This window comes from Hemibagrus wyckioides, linkage group LG08 (assembly GCF_019097595.1).
Source record: "Hemibagrus wyckioides isolate EC202008001 linkage group LG08, SWU_Hwy_1.0, whole genome shotgun sequence".
NCBI classification, from domain to species: Eukaryota; Metazoa; Chordata; class Actinopteri; order Siluriformes; family Bagridae; genus Hemibagrus; species Hemibagrus wyckioides.
The window spans coordinates 24,431,246-24,452,823 of record NC_080717.1 but is presented as its reverse complement, the minus strand read 5'-3'; the positions used below and the strand labels follow the sequence as shown (position 1 = coordinate 24,452,823).

The window sequence follows — 21,578 nt, the reverse complement described above, 5'->3', positions numbered from 1 at the left end:
CTACACAATACAGACTACACACTGTACACTACACAATACACACTACACAATACACACTACACACTGTACACTACACAATACACACTAGACAATACACACTGAACACTACACAATACACACTACACACTGTACACTACACAATACACACTAGACAATACACAGTACACACTGAACACTACACAATACACACTACACACTGTACACTACACAATACACACTAGACAATACACACTACACACTGTACACTACACAATACACACTACACACTGTACACTACACAATACACACTAGACAATACACAGTACACACTGTACACTACACAATACACACTAGACAATACACACTACACACTGTACACTACACAATACACACTAGACAATACACAATACACACTAGACAATACACAGTACACACTGAACACTACACAATACACACTACACACTGTACACTACACAATACACACTACACACTGTACACTACACAATACACACTAGACAATACACACTACACACTGTACACTACACAATACACACTACACACTGTACACTACACAATACACACTAGACAATACACAGTACACACTGTACACTACACAATACACACTAGACAATACACACTACACACTGTACACTACACAATACACACTAGACAATACACAATACACACTAGACAATACACAATACACACTACACACTGTACACTACACAATACACACTAGACAATACACAATACAAACTAGACAATACACAATACACACTACACACTGTACACTACACAATACACACTAGACAATACACAATACAAACTACACACTGTACACTACACAATACACACTAGACAATACACAATACACACTACACACTACACACTAGACACACTACACCTCCTGGTGGTGTTTTTTGTTCTTTATCCTGGAGACGCTTAGCAGGATGTGTTCTTCAGTGTTATCACAGCTCCTCCAGGATTAGCGCTTTTTATCTCACGCTGCATAATGAGGCACATAGCAGCCTGTTTCTTTAATCACAACTCAGAGACTGTGGAGGAAACGAAGGAAAAGTGGAGGGAGGTCAGGATGTCGGAATATAAACCCACCATGATGTAGCGCTAACACTGACATTGTTAGAGCGCTGAGATTCCACTGCTCCAAAAGTCACAGAAATTAGCATGGAAAAATTTTTTAGCTGAAAATAAACTGATACGTAGCTTTAAACTGTAAATAAAATAGATGAGCATCACATGCTAATCTACAGAGAGCAGCTTTAGCTGAATGATGGCAAAACATGTAGTGCTAGCTAATGTGTAGGAACATCTGAGACTGCTAGCTTAACCTTCTAATTAGGCAGCTAACCTTAATGTAGAGAACATTCCAGAATAAGAAAGTGATACGCTAGCTTTTCTCTCTGTATCTCTCTCTGTCTCTTTCTGTCTGTCTGTCTGTCTCTCTCTCTCTCTTTCTCTCTGACTGTCTCTCTCTCTCTCTCTCTATGACTACTGTCTGTCTGTCTGTCTGTCTCTCTCTGTCTGTCTGTTTGTCTGTCTATCTCTCTCTCTCTCACTCTGTTTGTCTGTCTGTCTCTCTCTCTCTCTCTCTGATTGTCTGTCTCTCTCTCTCTCTATGACTACTCTCTCTCTCTGTTTGTCTCTCTCTCTCTCTCTCTCTCTGATTGTCTGTCTCTATCTCTCTCTCTATGACTACTCTCTCTCTCTCTCTCTCTCTCTCTCTCTCTGTGGGTTATTAGGATGCAACAGGAATCCAACACCTGCCAGCAGCATGAAGCCACAGTGACACACACTCCTGAAAGTTCAGCAGAACAATGGTTGATCCTGTGTGTGTGTGTGTGTGTGTGTGTGTGACATGCTCACACAGTGTGTGAAAGCTGACATCAGTCACAGCACTGATCTGATTTGTTTCTGTCTCGTATTGACCGCCGTGTTCTTGTTCTGTTATTGATGGGAGCGCTTATTTCCCCTTACATCTCACTCCTTTGTGTGTGTGTGTGTGTGAGAGAGAGAGAGAGAGAGAGAGAGAGAGGGAGGTAAGCTTTATTCATGTAGCTGTTTAAACTGGGTGAACTTTCCATGGGGCCGAATGTGTGATTGTGCTGACTGAGGAACTGCTGCTGTGTGTGTGTGTGTGTGTGTGTGTGTGTACCTTAGAACTACCTTAGAAGTGCCTTAGAAGATATTAGTGTCGGCCTTCCATCCAGTCAGAGACGAGTATATGGAGTAACTTAATGGAGCTGCTTTAGTCAATGTTGCTACTGATAGTGTGTGTGTGTGTGTGTGTGTGTACTCGTGTGTGTGTGTGTGTGTGTGTGTATGAACTTTCAGTACATCAATTCATGGACAAAAGCCAGGTGTGTGGACAAATTATCTTGTCTCCGTAAAAAGATGGAGAATTTTTGTGTGTGTGTGTGTTTGCGTGTCTGTTTGTCTGCTTGTTCGTGTGTGTGCATGTGTTTGCGTTTGTGTGTGTGTTCTAGTGTGTGCGTGTGTTCATGCATGTGTGTGTGTAAGAGTGAGTGTATGTGTGTGTGCATGTGTGTGTTCATGCGTGTGTGTGCGTGTGCATGTCTGTGTGTGTGTTCATGCGTGTGTGTGTCTGTGTGCGTGTGTGTGTGTGTATGTGTGTGTATTGTCTGTTCCAGAGTGTTATTTTCACACTAATTAGCACGTGTGTGTGAGGGATGCTCTTCCTCTAAAATGGTTTCCTGAAGTTAATTAGCGGAAAGCGGCTGTGTGTGTGTGTGTGTGTGAGTTAGCGGAACTTTAGCGTGTTTACGTCTCAGACGTCTGACGTTAACCTTCTCTTTTCTAAACCTTTAGGTTTGATATTTGCAGGAAAAGTGTTGGAGCGGCTTTTACACCAAACCAGTCGCTGATGTGGAATGAAACACTGAGCCGTGTGTGTAGGAGGAAGTTTATCCCTGAAAGAGCAGTGTGTGTGTGTGTGTGTGTGTGTGTGTGTGTGTGTGTGAGAGAGATTTTGATCTCATTTAAACACAACAAACTTTTTTGGCAAAAAATAAATCACATTACAATTTAATTGACGCAAAAACGGTGGGTTAAATGAACAATTATAGATCATTAAAAATCATACTGTGTAAAAGCAATTAATTAATTATTTATTTATTTTAATTAAAAAGGACATGCTTTATTTAAGTACACAGAGGCTCTGTTCTTATTTAACCAAATGTTATTAAATATTATAGATTCTACTACTATTACATTTTATTTAATTATTCCATTATTTAGAAAAGTGAATGTGTGTGTGTGTGTGCATGTGTGTGTATGTGTGTGTGTGTTTGTGTGTGTGTGGGTGTGTGTGTATGTGTGTGTGTATGTGGGTGTGTGTGTCTGTATGTGTGTGTGTGTATGTGTATGTGTCTGTATGTGTGTGTGTGTGTGTGTATGTGTGCGTGTGTGTGTGTGTGCATGTGTGTGTATGTGTGAGTGCGTGTGTGTATGTGTGCATGTGTGTGTATGTGTGCGTGTGTGTGTGCGTGTGTGTGCATGCGTGTGTGTGTATGTGTGTGTCTGTGTGTGTCTGTATGTGTGTGTTTGTGTGTATGTGTGGGTGTGTGTGTATGTGTGTGTGTGTATGTGGGTGTGTGTGTCTATGTGTGTGTGTGTATGTGTATGTGTCTGTATGTGTGTGTGTGTGTGTGTGCATGTGTGTGTTTGTGTGAGTGCGTGTGTGTGTGCGTGTGTGTGTATGTGTGCATGTGTGTGTATGTGTGCGTGTGTGTGCGTGTGTGTGCATGCGTGTGTGTGCGTGTGTGTGTGTATGTGTGCGCATGTGTGTGCATGCGTGTGTGTGTGTATGTCTGCTACTGTCTTATTACTCAAACTTTGCTCTTTTGTTGGAGAAGAGAAAGGAAGTAAAAATGTCCATTTTAAAAATTACATTTCCATTTCTTCAGTCAGACGAATTGGTTTTGGATCAATGAACATTAGAGGAAAAAAAGTTGAATTCATCCCTGCCATGTATTTCTTTAATTGCCTGATGTATCAGTGCGCGCATTTCACAATCCACTTACAGCAAAATCAATGGCCAATGAAAGACCTGCATTTATTCACTTTAGTTCCTTTAACTTCTTTCCTTTTAGGACTGAGAAAGGGAAGTGATGAGGGGCAGATGAGCGAGTGTGGGGGTGGGGGAGGGGCTTCATGTTAAAAGTGAGCCTGGATGAAACATTCACGGTGTCAGACGAGCGCAGACTTAACTCTATTAAACATGCCATTTCCCTCCAATCAGAACCATGCTGCAGGTGATGTAGAGTCGAGCCACGCCCACTCCGTGTAGGTGAGGGTTAGGTGTCACACCACAGGCTCAGCACTTGCACCGCCACTCGCACTCTCTCTCTCTGCTACTCCTAACAAAAGAAGAAGAAGAAGAATGTATAATTAAAATGCAGCTCAAAAAGTTTGACCAAAAAAAAGAGAAAAAAAGGATAAGCAAAGAAACTAAAACAATGTAAAAAAAAAAATTAAAATAAATAAAGTTAAATAAAATAAATTAAAATAAATAAAAAAGTTTAAAAATAAATAAATTATGATGATGATTATTAATAATAATAATAATAATAATAATAATATACAAATAATAATAATAATTATTATTATTATTTAAAAAATAATAAATAATAAAAATAATAATAATTAATTTAGTTTCTATAGTATCATTACATTAAAACCTACATAAAAAAAATCATTACATCCAAATATTAACATACAGATAAATACGTTTTACAAATTCAACGACTAATTAATAGACAATTTTTAAAATGCATTAGGGAAAATAGCAGAAAATAGAGAAATGTAATAAAATATCATATAAATATATAAATATCATCAACTATTCTATTCTGTTTCCATGGAAGAAAAATCCAAAGCAGAATAATAAATGAACCATAAATAAATCATTAAGATACAGAGTTGTAAAAAGGGATTTTTTTTAAAAAAAAAAAGAAAAAAACAAAACATTAAAATATCATTAAAAACATTAAAAAAAACAGCATAAGAGAAGAACCTGAATATTTACATATAAAAAGAATTTATAATAACATTCTAAAATAAAGCAATTTCAATGAATAATTGAACCTAGGAATATTTTAATTGTTTAAATATTAAGAGGAATATGGGAATGGTGTGGAGTTGTAGCTCCCAAAAACAAATAAACAAGTAAATAATAAATAAGTAAGTAAATAAACAAGTAGTTATAACATTAAATGGTGCAGAAAAAAGATATTTTTTTAGCTGAAGTTTTAGCGAATGAAATATTTATAATTAAAATGGGTCTAGAAATAAAAATAAACCAAGTGAAAATGTTTCTCCAGAGTTGCCGTACTTTATTATTTTTAATCACAGTACATTTTTATCTTTAATATTTTACTTCCTTGTGAATGAAATAGAATTGTGACTATTTCGTGATTTTTTTTTCCGTCATCTGTTGCTTATTACTGTAATTAAAGAAAAAAAAAAAAAAAAAATATATATATATATATATATATATATATATATATATATACACTATATTGCCAAAAGTATTTGCTCACCCATCCAAATAATCAGAATCAGGTGTTCCAATCACTTCCATGGCCACAGGTGTATAAAATCAAGCACCTAGGCATGCAGACTGTTTTTACAAACATTTGTGAAAGAATGGGTTGCTCTCAGGAGCTCAGTGAATTCCAGCGTGGAACTGTGATAGGATGCCACCTGTGCAACAAATCCAGTCGTGAAATTTCCTCACTCCTAAATATTCCACAGTCAACTGTCAGCTGTATTATAAGAACGTGGAAGTGTTTGGGAACGACAGCAACTCAGCCACAAAGTGGTAGGCCACGTAAACTGACGGAGCGGGGTCAGCGGATGCTGAGGCGCATAGTGCGAAGAGGTCGCCAACTTTCTGCAGAGTCAATCGCTACAGACCTCCAAACTTCATGTGGCCTTCAGATTAGCTCAAGAACAGTGCGCAGAGAGCTTCATGGAATGGGTTTCCATGGCCGAGCATCTGCATCCAAGCCATACATCACCAAGTGCAATGCAAAGCGTCGGATGCAGTGGTGTAAAGCACGCTGCCACTGGACTCTAGAGCAGTGGAGACGCGTTCTCTGGAGTGACGAATCACGTTTCTCCATCTGGCAATCTGATGGACGAGTCTGGGTTTGGCGGTTGCCAGGAGAACGGTACTTGTCTGACTGCATTGTGCCAAGTGTAAAGTTTGGTGGAGGGGGGATTATGGTGTGGGTTGTTTTTCAGGAGCTGGGCTTGACCCCTTAGTTCCAGTGAAAGGAACTCTGAATGCTTCAGCATACCAAGACATTTTGGACAATTCCATGCTCCCAACTTTGTGGGAACAGTTTGGAGCTGGCCCCTTCCTCTTCCAACATGACTGTACACCAGTGCACAAAGCAAGGTCCATAAAGACATGGATGACAGAGTCTGGTGTGGATGAACTTGACTGGCCTGCACAGAGTCCTGACCTCAACCCGATAGAACACCTTTGGGATGAATTAGAGTGGAGACTGAGAGCCAGGCCTTCTCGTCCAACATCAGTGTGTGACCTCACAAATGCGCTTCTGGAAGAATGGTCAAAAATTCCCATAAACACACTCCTAAACCTTGTGGACAGCCTTCCCAGAAGAGTTGAAGCTGTTATAGCTGCAAAGGGTGGACCGACGTCATATTGAACCCTATGGATTAGGAATGGGATGTCACTTAAGTTCATATGCGAGTCAAGGCAGGTGAGCGAATACTTTTGGCAATATAGTGTATATATATATATATATATATATATATATATATATATTTATTAGTGGAGATTTTTCTTTTTTCCTGAGCGGCGCTCGGCTGCCTGTGAGTTATTTCTGCTGTGTTGCATTAACAGACTTTAACGTTTACATTAATTGCTTTTCGAGGGCCTTAAACATCCCACGCAAGTTTACAGCGCAGCTACGACGGGTGAGAAATGTGTAAACGTTAGATGACTTTATTGCTAGCTTTAACGTGCGGTCGCCGGGGCAACGCGTCACCTAAATTAGAGCTAATGACACGCTGTGATTATTTGAGGAATGTTTGGAGGTAATTGGTGTGTTGGAAAACTTTGAAACAATAACCTCTAATCACTTCCTGTCATTTACACACCGCTCCTTTAACCTGCGGATGGGATTATAAGGATTATTATTAACGCAATCCGAAGAGAATCACTATGAAGATTTTACTTCCTTTTTTTTTTTTCCTCCCCTCGCAGATCGTCTTGTTAATAGCTTGCCGTGGGATTAATTTAGATTTCCTTAAAACCTGCAGAGTCGTGGAGGTCGAGGTGTAATTACTACTCAGAGTGCTGCTGGTTTTATCCGACTGATTAGAAAAATATTAAACACGTCGTTATTTTAAATATCTTAAATCTGAAATGCGTGTTCTGGCTTAAAACACACTCACACACACACACACACACACACACTGTGTAACATTGTCCAGTAACAATATTATAAAATATCATCAAATCTATGATAAGTACTGGATCCCCCAAACATACACTATATTACCAAGTTTTGGGACACCTCTCCAAATCATTGAATTCAGGTGTTGTTTTTCAGGGGTTGGGCTCGGCCCCTTAGCTCCAGTGAAACAATCTCTTAATGCTTCAGCTTCATACCAAGACATTTTGGACAATTTCATGCTCCCAACTTTGGGAGATGACCCCTTCCTGTTCCAACATGACTGCACACCAGTGACCAAAGCAAGGTCCATAAAGACATGGATGATCGAGATTGATGTGGAGGAACTTCAACCTGATAGAACACCTTTGGGATGAATTAGAGCGGAGACTGTGAGCCAGGCCAAAACTGGGACGTCTGCCTTCACATGCACATGAATGTAATATGGAGTTGTCCCGTCCTTTATAGCTATAACTGCTTCAACTCTTCTGGGAAGGATTTCCACAAGGTTTAGGAGTGTGTTTATGGGAATTTTTGACCATTCATCTGGAAGTGCATTTGAGAGGTCAGGCACTGATGTTGGACGAGAAGGTCTGGCTTGCAGTCGCCGTTCTAATTCATCCCAAAGGTGTCAGGACTCTGTGAAGTTCCTCCACACCAAACTCACTCATCCATGTCTTTATGGACCTTGCTTTGTGCACTGCTGCGCAGTCATGTTGGAACAGGAAGGGGTCATCCCCAGTTCCTTTCACTGGAGCTGAGGGGCCAACCCCTGAAAAACAACACCTGAATTCAATGGTTTGGAGGGTGTCCCAAAACTTTTGGCAGTATAGTGTAGATCGTAAGTGATGCACATCATCTCACTCAGAGATGATCATATTAGTCAGTTATTTTTCATTTATAAACTGTCTGTAATGATATGTTGTAGGAGACAGACTTTTAACAAAATTTCTAGCACTTCTAGTTTCCTTCTTCGGTCTATGCGTTTTTTCAGGGTTAAAGGTGAACATTCTGGACGCTGGTAAGAAACTCGTGATCTACATGCAGGTGATTTTAAAGATCCGATCCTGGACACAGAAATATGTCACACTCGAGTGACTCACTCAGTTTCTTCAGCTTCTGTCCTTCACACTGCATTCAGCTTCGATTATACAGAAACATGAAGATAAATAACGGAGCTGTGTTTGACCTGCAGGACCAACGGGGTGTCATCGATTTATTCAGACCTCCACATAATACATGTCAATAAAAGTATTAAATAATGCTTTATGCAGCCTGTGATGTGTTTTATACACGTATTTAAATATTATAATTCCTCCTTTGAATAATTCATTATTCAATTTAGTGGAATAATTCTGAGAATGTCATATTCCTCTTTTTTTGTTTTATTAAGCTTATTTGTAATATTTTAATGATTGGGTTATGGATACTATTACATTATTTATTTCTATTATTTATTTTTTGTTGCTTACAATGTATTTAAAATATATACTATAAAACAAATGATTATTATTTTTTTTTTGTTACTATCATTATTATTATTATTATTATTATTATTATTATTATTATCATTATTATTATTATTATTATTATTATTATTATTATTACATATTTTCCCTGAGCGTCTGCTCTCCTCAGATGTGTGTATATAGGCATTTTGAAGGCATTTTAAAGTCATTAAGTTTACTCTTTCTTATCTAGCCCATGGCTACTCATCTCGGTCAGTAATTGAATGGAAAGCCGAAAGGGATCTAGGATTGATTGTTTGAGCGCATAAGGTCTGTTTTAACCATTTTCTTTATTTCTGTATTAATCTTTATTGGACATCGGGGTTCTGTGCACTCTTTCTAATTAAACAGATAGAAAAGCGACTGTAACAAGCGAGCCGGTTATCTGAAGTGGCCATTCAGCAGCCTGATAAATGCAGCCTTTTGTCTTCAAGTTTGAAACTCATTACGTTTGTTTTGTTTTGTTTTTTTTTCTTCATGGAGATCTCTGTTTAAGGATCCCGTCATGGGCGAGTGCAGTTCTCTCCAAATAATCTGTAGTTATAGAAGAGAAGACTGGTCAGGGCCGTGATGTATAGCGAGGCTGTTCTTACATCACATCAGCCTGGGGTTGATTGTTTTCCTGTAAAACCCAACATTGTGTGTGTGTGCTGGATTCTGAAAATGCATTTTGCTTCTATTCTGCTATGCACAGTTGAGACAAATTAATTTTAAAATCACATTACAAACCACACAGGAGAGTCAGTCTTGTTTTTAGCAAAAGTGTGTGTGTGTGTGTGTTGAGCACTGTCTTCTTCTCTCTCCTTCTCAGAGATTGAGTCTGACAGCAGGCTGATGTGTTTGTTATGCTGTTTGACCTCCTCTCTGGCTTCACTGAAGTGTGTGTGTGTGTGTGTGTGTGTGTGAGGTAAGCTGTGTTTCCTCTTTGTGTTCACCAACATGGCCGACCTTTATTCTGTTGATAGTGAAATAGTTCTAGCTGAATGAATGTCACGCCCCACAGCTGGGTCACTTGGTTGGATTTAATTTTAATTAATCTGACGTTTATGTTTTTTAGTTTTAGCGCAGGAGAACTACCAGGCTAATGTCGCTAACAAGTAATGGCAGCGTAAAGCCTTCAGTTTAGCCCTGCAGAATCTCTGATGTGGTTTGTGACACACCGTTATCTGTAGCCTCCAAACAATGGGCAAAGTCGTGGAGATAACAGCGGTCACTGCTCCAGCACACGTCTGGGTTTGAGCGTCAGACTCTGGTAGGGAGTGTCTGGAGGCAGGACTTATTTACTGTGTATGAGACGATCAGTGCTGGTGTCTGAACATGCAGTGAACGAAAACTAAAGAAATCACGTCAATTTTTTCACATCTCTCTCTCTCTCTCTCTCTCTCTCTCTCTCTCGCTCTCTCTCAACAGGTCCTGTAGCTGTGATTAGTGGAGAAGAAGATAGTGCCAGTCCTCTGCATCATGTTAATCACGGTATTTTAAGCCCCTGTACGTTGGACGCTGGTCCCGACGCTGTGGTCATCGGCATGACCCGAATCCCAGTCATCGAGAATCCACAGTACTTCCGTCATGGACACAACTGCAACAAACCTGCCACATGTAAGTACAGAGAGAGCACTGACTCCTGTAGTGACCAATAATAAGGCCATGCCTCCTTTAGTTACACCAACAGATAGAGAGACCACATCCCCTTCATTAACATTAACAGATACAGAGGCCACACCTCCTTCATTAACAGTGACAGATACAGAGGCCACACCCCCTTCATTCACAGTGACAGATACAGAGGCCACTCTTCCTTCAGTGACAGTGACAGATGCATACACCACTCCTCCTTCAGTGACAGTGACAGATGCATACACCACGCCTCCTTCAGTGACAGTGAAAGATACAGAGACCACACCTCCTTCAGTAACAGATACAGAGACCACACCTCCTTCAGTAACAGATACAGAGGCCATGCCTCCTTCAGTGACAGTTTCAGATACAGAGACCACACCTCCTTCAGTTTCAGATACAGAGACCAAACCTCCTTCAGTAAAAGATACAGAGGCCACTCCTCTTTCAGTGACAGTTTTAGATAAAGAGACCACACCTTCAGTAACAGATACATAGACCACACCTCCTTCAGTAACAATACAGAGGCCATGCCTCCTTCAGTGACAGTTTCAGATACAGAGACCACACCTCCTTCAATAACAGATACAGAGACCACACCTCCTTCAGTAACAGATACTGAGACCACACTTCCTTCAGTAACAGATACAGAGACCACGCCTCCTTCAGTAACAGATACAGAGGCCACACCTCCTTCAGTAACAGATACAGAGGCCATGCCTCCTTCAGTGACAGTTTCAGATACAGAGGCCATGCCTCCTTCAGTGACAGTTTCAGATACAGAGGCCACACCGCCTTCAGTGACAGAAAAAAAACCCCAGAAAAAACAAAGCACACCTCCCTCACTGTGACAGACAAACACACAGGCCACACCCCCTTTTGTCCTGCACAGAACAGGAAGTATATTATTAGAGAACGCAGCACTTTTCAGGATTTGTGGCCATTTCTGTATTTCTGTCCTTGTCCAGCATTTTTTTTTTTACAGAGCACTTAAGGAGTGTGTAAATCTCTCTGGGCCGCCCTGTTTGGGAGTCGTTCGCTTTTACAGAGCTGTCACAGTTTGAAGGAGAGAAATGAAGTCGCATTTAAATTTAGGACCCGGAGTAGTTCATGGTGGAAGCCTTGGAGAAGGAAGAAAGAGGAGAGAGAGAGAGAGAGAGCAGTCTGTGAATAATCTGTGAATAATCCGAGACAATCCATAACAATTCACTATGTTACAGTATAAATTCCCTGATGGTAGATTTCTCCACTTTTCCCCTTTTCATCTTAACTTTTCTCAAGCTGGTTCTTCATCTTCTCTTCCTCCTCGCTTTTTGTCTCTCCTCATGATCCTCTTCCTGATCAGGTCTCAGTGGTTAATCCATCTCTCTGTTCTTCTCTTCTCTTCTCTTCTCCTCTTTCTTCATCTTTACCTTTGTGAAAATTTGGCGGAATTAATGGTAGTATTAGCATTAGCAATACCAGTAGCATATTGCTAGTCTGTGTGAGGTGAGGAGGTGCTGCAGCGCTGCAGCACTCTCTTTATGTAGAGACTAAGCGAAGGTTAAATCCTTCATGTGTGAAGTGCAAACTCTGAACCTTAGAAGAAGCATTAAATAAAATATAATGATATTTCGGAGATTTGCACAGGCCCCTCCTACTGAGGTTTGAAGGCATTGTTGTAGCGTAAAAGCTAGAAGTGCCACAAATGATGAGGTGAGATTCGGGTGAGAGTCTGTTACTTGTTAGCTAGCATCAGCATGTGACTGATTTTATTCTCATTCATTCAGGATGTTAGATACGCTTTACGACGTTAAACGGTTATAAAAACCCGTGTGTCAGGCGTTAAGGGACAGTGCTCGTTCATGCTATATAACAACACCCCCTTTTTATCTCTTAGACATTTATTGATCTCCTCCAGGCTTTGATCTGATCTGAAGAGCTTACTGCTGCTCCAGCGGATCTCAGACATAAAGCCTTCCAAGCTGCTAGCGCTCATACTGTAAGCATGCTAATTATACACGCTAGTCTGCTTTTCATCGTGTTTGACCGCAGCTCCTGTTTCCAGACACCACTGATACTTTGCTTCTCCTTGAAGTCGGGGAGGGAGCGAGAGAGAGAGAGAGAGAGAGAGAGAGAGAGAGCATTTAGATGAGAAACGATGCTGTGCTGCAGGCAAGTGGAGGTTATATTGCTGTTCAGCGTGCAGATACACAATCAAAACCGAGGCTGATGGCTGTGATTAACACCGCAGCAGTGTGTACAGTGTCCAGTGTCTCACTCTTTACTGCAGAGAGGAAGCAGTGGGATCACAACAGGGAGACGGAGGGTTACGACGTGCAGACGACAAGAAAAAAAAAACAGCTTGGCTTGAAAACTAAAAATAAACCGTCCTATTCTTCTCCTGCAGCCTTAGTGATTTATATCTGAGAAACACTTCGTCGACCCAAGCCGACTCAACTCGATATACAGTGCGTGATTCCTGCAGGTAGAAAAGCGGAGACAAAATTAGCAGAGGGGAAAAAAGACGGAGAGATTTAGCCGTATAGAATTAGCATACATGCAGAGTCTCATTTCACCTCCAGTCAGGGGGCGGGGTTAGTCAGTGACTGACAGATCAGCTTAATGATACAGATCATGGATGGATGGATAGATATATAGATAGACAGACAGACAGACAGACAGGATGGATGGATGGTTGGATGGATGGATGGATGGATGGATGGATGGATGGATGGAATGAAGGAAGGAAGGAAGGAAGGAAGGAAGGAAGGAAGAAGGAAGGATGGATGGATAGATAGATAGATAGATAGATAGATAGATAGATAGATAGATAGATAGATAGATAGATAGATAGATAGATGGATAGATGGATGGAAGGATGGATGGATAGATTCACTGAACAAAATTATAAACGCAACACTTTTGTTTTTGCCCCCATTTTTCATGAGCTGAACTCAAAGATCTAAGACTTTTTCTATGTACACAAAAGGCCTATTTCTCTCAAATATTGTTCACAAATCTGTCTAAATCTGTGTTAGTGAGCACTTCTCCTTTGCCGAGATAATCCATCCACCTCACAGGTGTGGCATATCAAGATGCTGATTAGACAGCATGATTATTGCACAGGTGTGCCTTAGGCTGGCCGCAATAAAAGGCCACTCTAAAATGTGCAGTTTTATCACACAGCACAATGCCACAGATGTCGCAAGTTTTGAGGGAGCATGCAATTGGCATGATGACTGCAGGAATGTCCACCAGAGCTGCTGCCCGTGGATTGAATGTTCATTTCTCTACCATAAGCCGTCTCCAAAGGCGTTTCAGAGAATTTGGCAGTACATCCAACCGGCCTCACAACTGCAGACCACGTGTAACCACACCAGCCCAGGACCTCCACATCCAGCATCTTCACCTCCAAGATGGTCTGAGACCAGCCACCCGGACAGCTGCTGCAACAATCGGTTTGCATAACCAAAGAATTTCTGCACAAACTGTCAGAAACCGTCTCAGGGAAGCTCATCTGCATGCTCGTCGTCCTCATCGGGGTCTTGACCTGACTGCAGTTCGTCATCGTAACCGACTTGAGTGGACAAATGCTCACATTCGATGGCGTCTGGCACTTTGGAGAGGTGTTCTCTTCATGGATAAATCCCGGTTTTCACTCTACAGGGCAGATGGCAGACAGCGTGTATGGCATCATGTGGGTGAGCGGTTGCTGATGTCAACGTTGTGGATCGAGTGGCCCATGGTGGCAGTGGGGTTATGGTATGGGCAGGCGTATGTTATGGACAACGAACACAGGTGCATTTTATTGAGGGCATTTTGAATGCACAGAGATACCGTGACGAGATCCTGAGGCCCATTGTTGCGCCATTCATCCACGACCATCACCTCATGTTGCAGCATGATAATGCACGGCCCCATGTTGCAAGGATCTGTACACAATTCCTGGAAGCTGAAAACATCCCAGTTCTTGCAGGGCCAGCATACTCACCGGACATGTCACCCACTGAGCATGTTTGGGATGCTCTGGATCGGCGTAAACGACAGCGTGTTCCAGTTCCTGCCAATATCCAGCAACTTTGCACAGCCATTGAAGAGGAGTGGACCAACATTCCACAGGCCACAATCAACAACCTGATCAACTCTATGCAAAGGAGATGTGTTGCACTGCGTGAGGCAAATGGTGGTCACACCAGATACTGACTAGTTTTCAGACCCCCCCGGACCCTCTAAAACTGCACATTTTAGAGTGGCCTTTTATTGCGGCCAGCCTAAGGCACACCTGTGCAATAATCATGCTGTCTAATCAGCATCTTGATATGCCATACCTGTGAGGTGGATGGATTATCTCGGCAAAGGAGAAGTGCTCACTAACACAGATTTAGACAGATTTGTGAACAATATTTGAGAGAAATAGGCCTTTTGTGTACATAGAAAAAGTCTTAGATCTTTGAGTTCAGCTCATGAAAAATGGGCGCAAAAACAAAAGTGTTGCGTTTATAATTTTAATAGATAGATAGATAGATAGATAGATAGATAGATAGATAGATAGATAGATAGATAGATAGATAGATAGATAGATAGATTAAAAAAATAATAAAATGGATAAAAAATTGGGCATTAATTGCAAGATAAATAGATTAAAGTGAACATGTATTTAGCTGATAAATAAATAAATAAATAAATAAGCAAACAAACAGATAGATAGATTAATAAAATAAATGTAAAAAAGAACTGGAAGCTCAGCTGCAGCAGTGTTTGGAGCGTGAGGAATCTTTGACAGAGAGCTTCTTGAATCCCTGGTGAACTTTTTTTCTTTTTCTTTTTTAAATTGAAGTGTTCTTTTTTTTCTTTATAGCTCCCTCAGCGTCTGATCTTTAATATTACGGCCCACAGAGGAGCAGCGACGGCTCGGCCCTTTACACTAACTCAGACCTTCTAATAAAAGAGGATTTATTTTATTCCCCGTCAGTCAAACACACACACACATGCACACACACACACACACACACACACACAGAGAAATAAAATGATTTTTCTGAAGGAGCGTTTTGTTTTGTAGCTTTATAACAGAAGGAGAAGAAGTGGATCAGGGTTCTGTGTAACAGCTGGACTGATGTTCTGACGTCTTTCGCAGTGCTGAGGTACTTTTTCCTGAGGTACCATCTTCTTGAGGGAAAGTGTTTTGGCTAGATAGATAGATAGATAGATAGATAGATAGATAGATAGATAGATAGATAGATAGATAGATATAGACAGACAGATAGACAGATAGATATAGACAGACAGACAGACAGATAGACAGATAGATATAGACAGACAGACAGACAGATAGAGAGAGACAGAGACAGACATTTGTTCTAATATTCTCCTGTATGTTTCTCTCTTCCTTTTTTCTCATTTCATTACTACTGAATATGAGTAAAGATTTGATTTCTCTCTCTTTTTTTGCCGTCCCTCAGATCTGTCCATCATTACTTCACTCTGCGTGCAATGACTGAGTTTTTCTGATGGATTAGACTTTTATTTTTGAAAGTGATTCATGACACAGTGTCTGTGTGAGAGCGCTGTTTATACTTCACTCTTCATACTGTATACACACACACACACACACACACACACACACACACACACTGGCCTTTCAGTGATGTTTCTATTTTCACAGTTTTCTCTCTGAGCTCAAAGAGAAACTTCGATCACTCGCTCACTCGCTTACAGACTTTTTTTTTCCTCTCTTATCTTTATAGAAATATAAATCACACAACGACTCACTGCCTCATGAAATGTGGCCTGGAGAAGAATCTCAGTTTCCCTCTCTCTCTGTCTCTCTCTCTCTCTCTCTCTCTCTCTCTCTCTGTTGGACGATAGCCCGAGTGTTTACTGTGAGAGAGATCATCACTCATCCTCACACACAATTCAATAATAATTCCCGAGTGACGAATGTTTCTCTACACAGCTGTATTAATACATATCACTCTCTCTCTCTCTCTCTCTCTCTCTCTCTCTCTCTCCCTCATGCACACACACACACACACACATATATGCATAATTGACAGACACATACAACTCACACACAAACATTCTCTCTCTCTCTCTCTCTCTCTCTCTCTGTAGGAGGAGTGTGTGTGAGAGAGAGAGAGAGAGAGAGAGAGAGAGAGAGGAGTGTGAGAGTAGTGAAAGAGAGAGCGGAGAGAGTTGTGAGAGGAGAGTAGTGAGAGAGAGAGGAAAGAGAGAGTGTAGTAAAAGAGAGAGGAGTGAGAGAATAGTGAAAGAGAGAGAGAGAGAGAGAGAGAGAGAGAGGAGTGTGAGAGTAGTGAAAGAGAGAGAGGAGAGAGTTGTGAGAGGAGAGTAGTGAGAGAGAGAGGAAAGAGAGAGTAGTAAAAGAGAGAGGAGAGAAAGAATAGTGAGAGAGAGAGAGGGGAGAGAGTATAGTGAAAGAGAGAGAGAGAAGGGAGAGAGGAGTGAGAGAGAGAGAGAGAGAGAGTGCAGTCTTTCAGCAGGTAATTAGGGTTTAATATGTGGTGTAAAACTGGAGGGAAGGACGTGAGTGATGGAGCGAATAAAACTCCAGCGTCTCCACCCTCCAGCTGCACCAACGCCTCCCTCCATCCTTCCTTCCTCCTCTCTCCCTCCATCATCCTCTCTCTCTCTCTCTCTCTCTCTCTCGCTCTCTGTCTCTCTCTTTCTCTCTCTCTCTCCCTCCCTTCTTAAAGCCAGAGCTGTGTGCTTTTACAGCTTTATTGGGTTGATGAATTAGAGCAGAATCGTCTAACACAGTTAATCAGATCAGCAGTGAGGGACGTGACGTGACGTGATGAGTCGAGTGAAGTGGAGTGGAGTGAAGGAGGAAGGTCAGCCGCTGACCGTTACACCGTTATGACTGCAATTAGCGCTTTAACGAGCAAGAGGGGCGCGTTACCAGAAATCCAGCTGAGCTAAGCATGTAGAGCGGCCGAGCCCACAGGCACCAGGAACAAACTTTCATTTACGTTTGGCTCTGGATCAGGTTTTCATGACAGAGCGACAGAAAAAAAAATAAAATAAAATAAAAGTAAAATAAAAGTCCTTCGCTGAAGGGGCTTACGACTTTAATATCCAGAAAGCAGTTATAGGAGATATATTTTAATGTGATTATTCTAGATTAAATATAACACTGTAATATTAATAATAAAACAGATGAACTGCCTGCACACACACACACACACACATACAGACACACACAGCCTCGTTTTTATTATTTTATAGACACACTTAATTCATTTCAGAGCCATAATGTGACGAAAACCTACACGGAAAAAAGAAAGAGAGAGAAAGGAATGCAACAAAAAAGGGGGTGGCGTCTGTCACATTCCTTGCACACGATTGGCTAGATGATCTGTCTGTCAATGTTGCTTTGAGTTCAGAATAGATGTCTAAAAGAAATATGTAAAATAAATAAATAAATAAATAAATAAATACTAATATTTATTATTATTATTATTATTATTATTATTATTATTATTATTATTATTTGTACATAGGAGTTACAGTTTATACACAGTTTAAGCGGGAAAAAGATAACAAATAAACATACAATGACACGACTGCACACGTTTGCACACCCCTTATCTAACACTGAGTCGGTTAAGACGTATAAACTCTTCTGTCCGCTGTAGAGCTCTCGTCTCTCTGCATCCTGTTTAAACCTAACTACCATAACGACGGATTCCGGCGAGAAAACGTGTGAAACGTCACTGAGAGATAAATAGATTTGAGGGAATTTAATGGAGCAGAAGCCGACGTGAATCTGTCATTAATCCAGCAGATCTGTCCTGTCACGTCTTCTAATTAGGATTAATTTCCTGCCACGTTTACACCTGTAGCTCAGAGAAGGTCATCCATCTCCCATATGATCCTGCTGTCCGAGAGAGAGAGAGAGAGAGGGAGGGAGGGGGAGAGAGAGAGAGAGAGAGAGAGAGAGAGAGAGAGAGGGAGAGAGAGAGCGAGAGGGGGGGGGGGGGGGGGCAGGCAGGGAGAGAGGGGGAGAGAGAGAGTGAGAGAGGGGGGAGAGAGAGAGACAGAGAGGGAAGGTGAGAGAGAGAAAGAGAGAGAGAGAGGTGGGAGGGGAGGGGAGAGGGGAGAGGGGGTACAGGGAGAAGGAAGGGGGAGACAGACAGAGAAAGAAACCAAACAAAGAGACAGACACTAAGAGAGGGAGAGGCAGACAGACACTAAGAGAGAGAGATGGACAGGGAGACAGAGAGACAGACAGTGATAGGCAGAGAGAGAGAGAGAGAGAGAGAGAGAGAAAGAGGGAGAAAGCAGCTTTGAAGTTCTTTGTCTGTTGGCATTAAATCAGTAGAAAGACAGATTGATGGAGAACTGCAGTTTTATTTGACCTTTAGGCCTTCAGGTAACACTGCAGCTCTAATGGACCCTGACACTCACACACACACACACACACACACACCCTGTGGTGACGGAGGGTTAAGGTGACACTGACTGCTTCCATCACTGTCACACTGCTGTCACTGCTGACCCTTCCACACGTCCGTCTGCTGGCGTCACTCCGGGTCTGTGTGAACTTCTGTGAAAACTTTCATCAGCTGTGAGCACAGGAGGAATGTGATGAGGTCATCAATAGAGTCAAACACACACACACACACACACTCACTCACTCGGAACCATTATTTGGAATCTTGGAACCTTAACTTATAATGTGAACTCTTAACTAAATCCTGAACAGCACTTATCTGGGGGTTCTGTAAGAGCTCAGAGGGTTCCTTGCTTCTGGAACATGGCTCTGTGTGGAACCCTGACTAACAGGGTTACAGTTTGTTGTCGGTTTCTGCACAGATTCATTAGAAGTTCTCTCAGAGGGACATTTTAATAAGTGACAATTTTTCAGTTCTTTATCTAAACACTGATGAAATATATATATATATATATATTTTTTTTTTTTTTTTTTTTTTTTTAAAAACGTCCACGTTTCCCTTTTTACAGAAAGCCCAGATCCTGGTTCTCCTACCGTCGGTTCTGTTACTCTGACGTCAATGACGAAACAAACCAAAGGAACTTTTCAACAATTTACCAAAAAACAAAAAGAAACAAAACCCCTAAAGCTTAGAGTTAATTCATCAGAGCTTTAATAACACAGTGAGCGAGAGAGAGCGAGAGAGAGAGAGAGAGAGAGAGAGAGCGCACTTTCATTCAGATCTCTTACATTCATGTATGTTGCCTTTGGCCAAAAACTAAATTGTTACTTATTTATTTATTTTATTTGTTCAGGTTTGAAATGTCTCAATTTCAGTGCTGTTACAGCTCAAAGAAATACAAATATGGATTTACTGAAATAGAGCCATTACACTTTTGTGTGTGTGTGTGTGTGTGTGAGAGTGTGTGTGTGAGAGAGAGAGAGAGAGAGAGAGAGAGAGAGATTCCAGCATGGACTGTTAGTGATGATGGACCACTTTGAGTAAATAGCAGATGTTGCTGTAATGTTAGCCATATGGAGCAAACACACTCTCACCAGTGAGGCTGTGTGTGTGTGTGTGTGTGTGTGTGTGTGTAAATTTCAAGTCAAATTTTGTGTATTATTTAATACGTAGCATTATTCAGTTTGTGCATTATTTGATTTAGTAAAAATTTTGATTACTATATCCTGTTGTTGTTGCTGTTGTTGTAAATCCTGTTGTTGTAAAGATAAATCCTGACGTTCACCCTAAACCCCGCCCCTTACTCAAACCTCACTCTAACCATAAACCCAACCCCTTTCTCTAACCTCACTCTAACCATAAACCCCACCCCTCACTCTAACCTCAATCTAATCCTAAACCACACCGCTTTCTCTAACCATATAACCCCGCCCCTCACTCTACCCTCGCTCTAACCATAAACCCCACCCCTCACTCTAACCCTAAACCCTGCCCCTGTCTCTAACCATATAACTCTGCCCCTCACTAAAACCTCACACTAACCCTAAACCCAGCCCCTTACTCAAACCTCACTCTAACCATAAACCCTGCCCCTGTCTCTAACCATATAACTCTGCCCCTCACTAAAACCTCACACTAACCCTAAACCCTGCCCCTGTCTCTAACCATATAATTCTGCCCCTCACTAAAACCTCACACTAACCCTAAACCCTGCCCGTCTCTAACCATATAATTCTGCCCCTCACTAAAACCTCACACTAACCCTAAACCCTGCCCCTGTCTCTAACCATATAATTCTGCCCCTCACTAAAACCTCACACTAACCCTAAACCCAGCCCCTTACTCAAACCTCACTCTAACCATAAACCCTGCCCCTCTCTCTAACCTCACTCTAACCTTAAACCCCGCTGCTCACTCTTCCGTCACTCTAACCATAAACCTCACCACTCACTCTAACCATATAACTCTGCCCCTCACTAAAACCTCACACTAACCCTAAACTCCACCCCTCACTAAAACCTCACACTAACCCTAAACCCTGCCCCTCACTCTAACCTCACACTAACCCTAAACTCCACCCCTCACTAAAACCTCACACTAACCCTAAACCCAGCCCCTTACTCAAACCTCACTCTAACCATAAACCCTGCCCCTCACTCTAACCTCACACTAATCCTAAACCCTGCCCCTCACTCTAACCTCACACTAATCCTAAACCCTGCCCCTCACTCTAACCTCACACTAATCCTAAACCCTGCCCCTCACTCTAACCTCACACTAATCCTAAACCCTGCCCCTCACTCTAACCTCACACTAATCCTAAACCCTGCCCCTCACTCTAACCTCACACTAATCCTAAACCCTGCCCCTCACTCTAACCTCACACTAATCCTAAACCCTGCCCCTCACTCTAACCTCACACTAATCCTAAACCCTGCCCCTCACTAAAACCTCACTAGCACTTAGCTGACTTTTTTTTGACATTCTGCATTATTTTGAATGGCTGTAAGTTTTGTTGGTGTTTATGAGTCAAGGCCTCCACTTGAAATCATAATATTGACTCTAGAGGAAGGAGGTGGTGATGAGGAGGATCTGGAGCGATGCAGGTAAAA

General features: G+C 41.5%; 1 protein-coding gene across 2 annotated transcripts in view; it reads left to right on the top strand.

Annotated features, from left to right (window-relative positions):
* The window catches only part of ntrk3a (neurotrophic tyrosine kinase, receptor, type 3a), a 194,778-nt gene that overhangs the window by 149,039 nt on the left and 24,161 nt on the right, over positions 1–21,578 (top strand). For both annotated transcript variants that reach the window (XM_058398040.1, XM_058398039.1), the window contains one exon: positions 10,364–10,552. In XM_058398040.1, the coding sequence (XP_058254023.1) occupies positions 10,364–10,552 (189 nt within the window). The remainder of the gene's footprint in view (positions 1–10,363; positions 10,553–21,578) is intronic.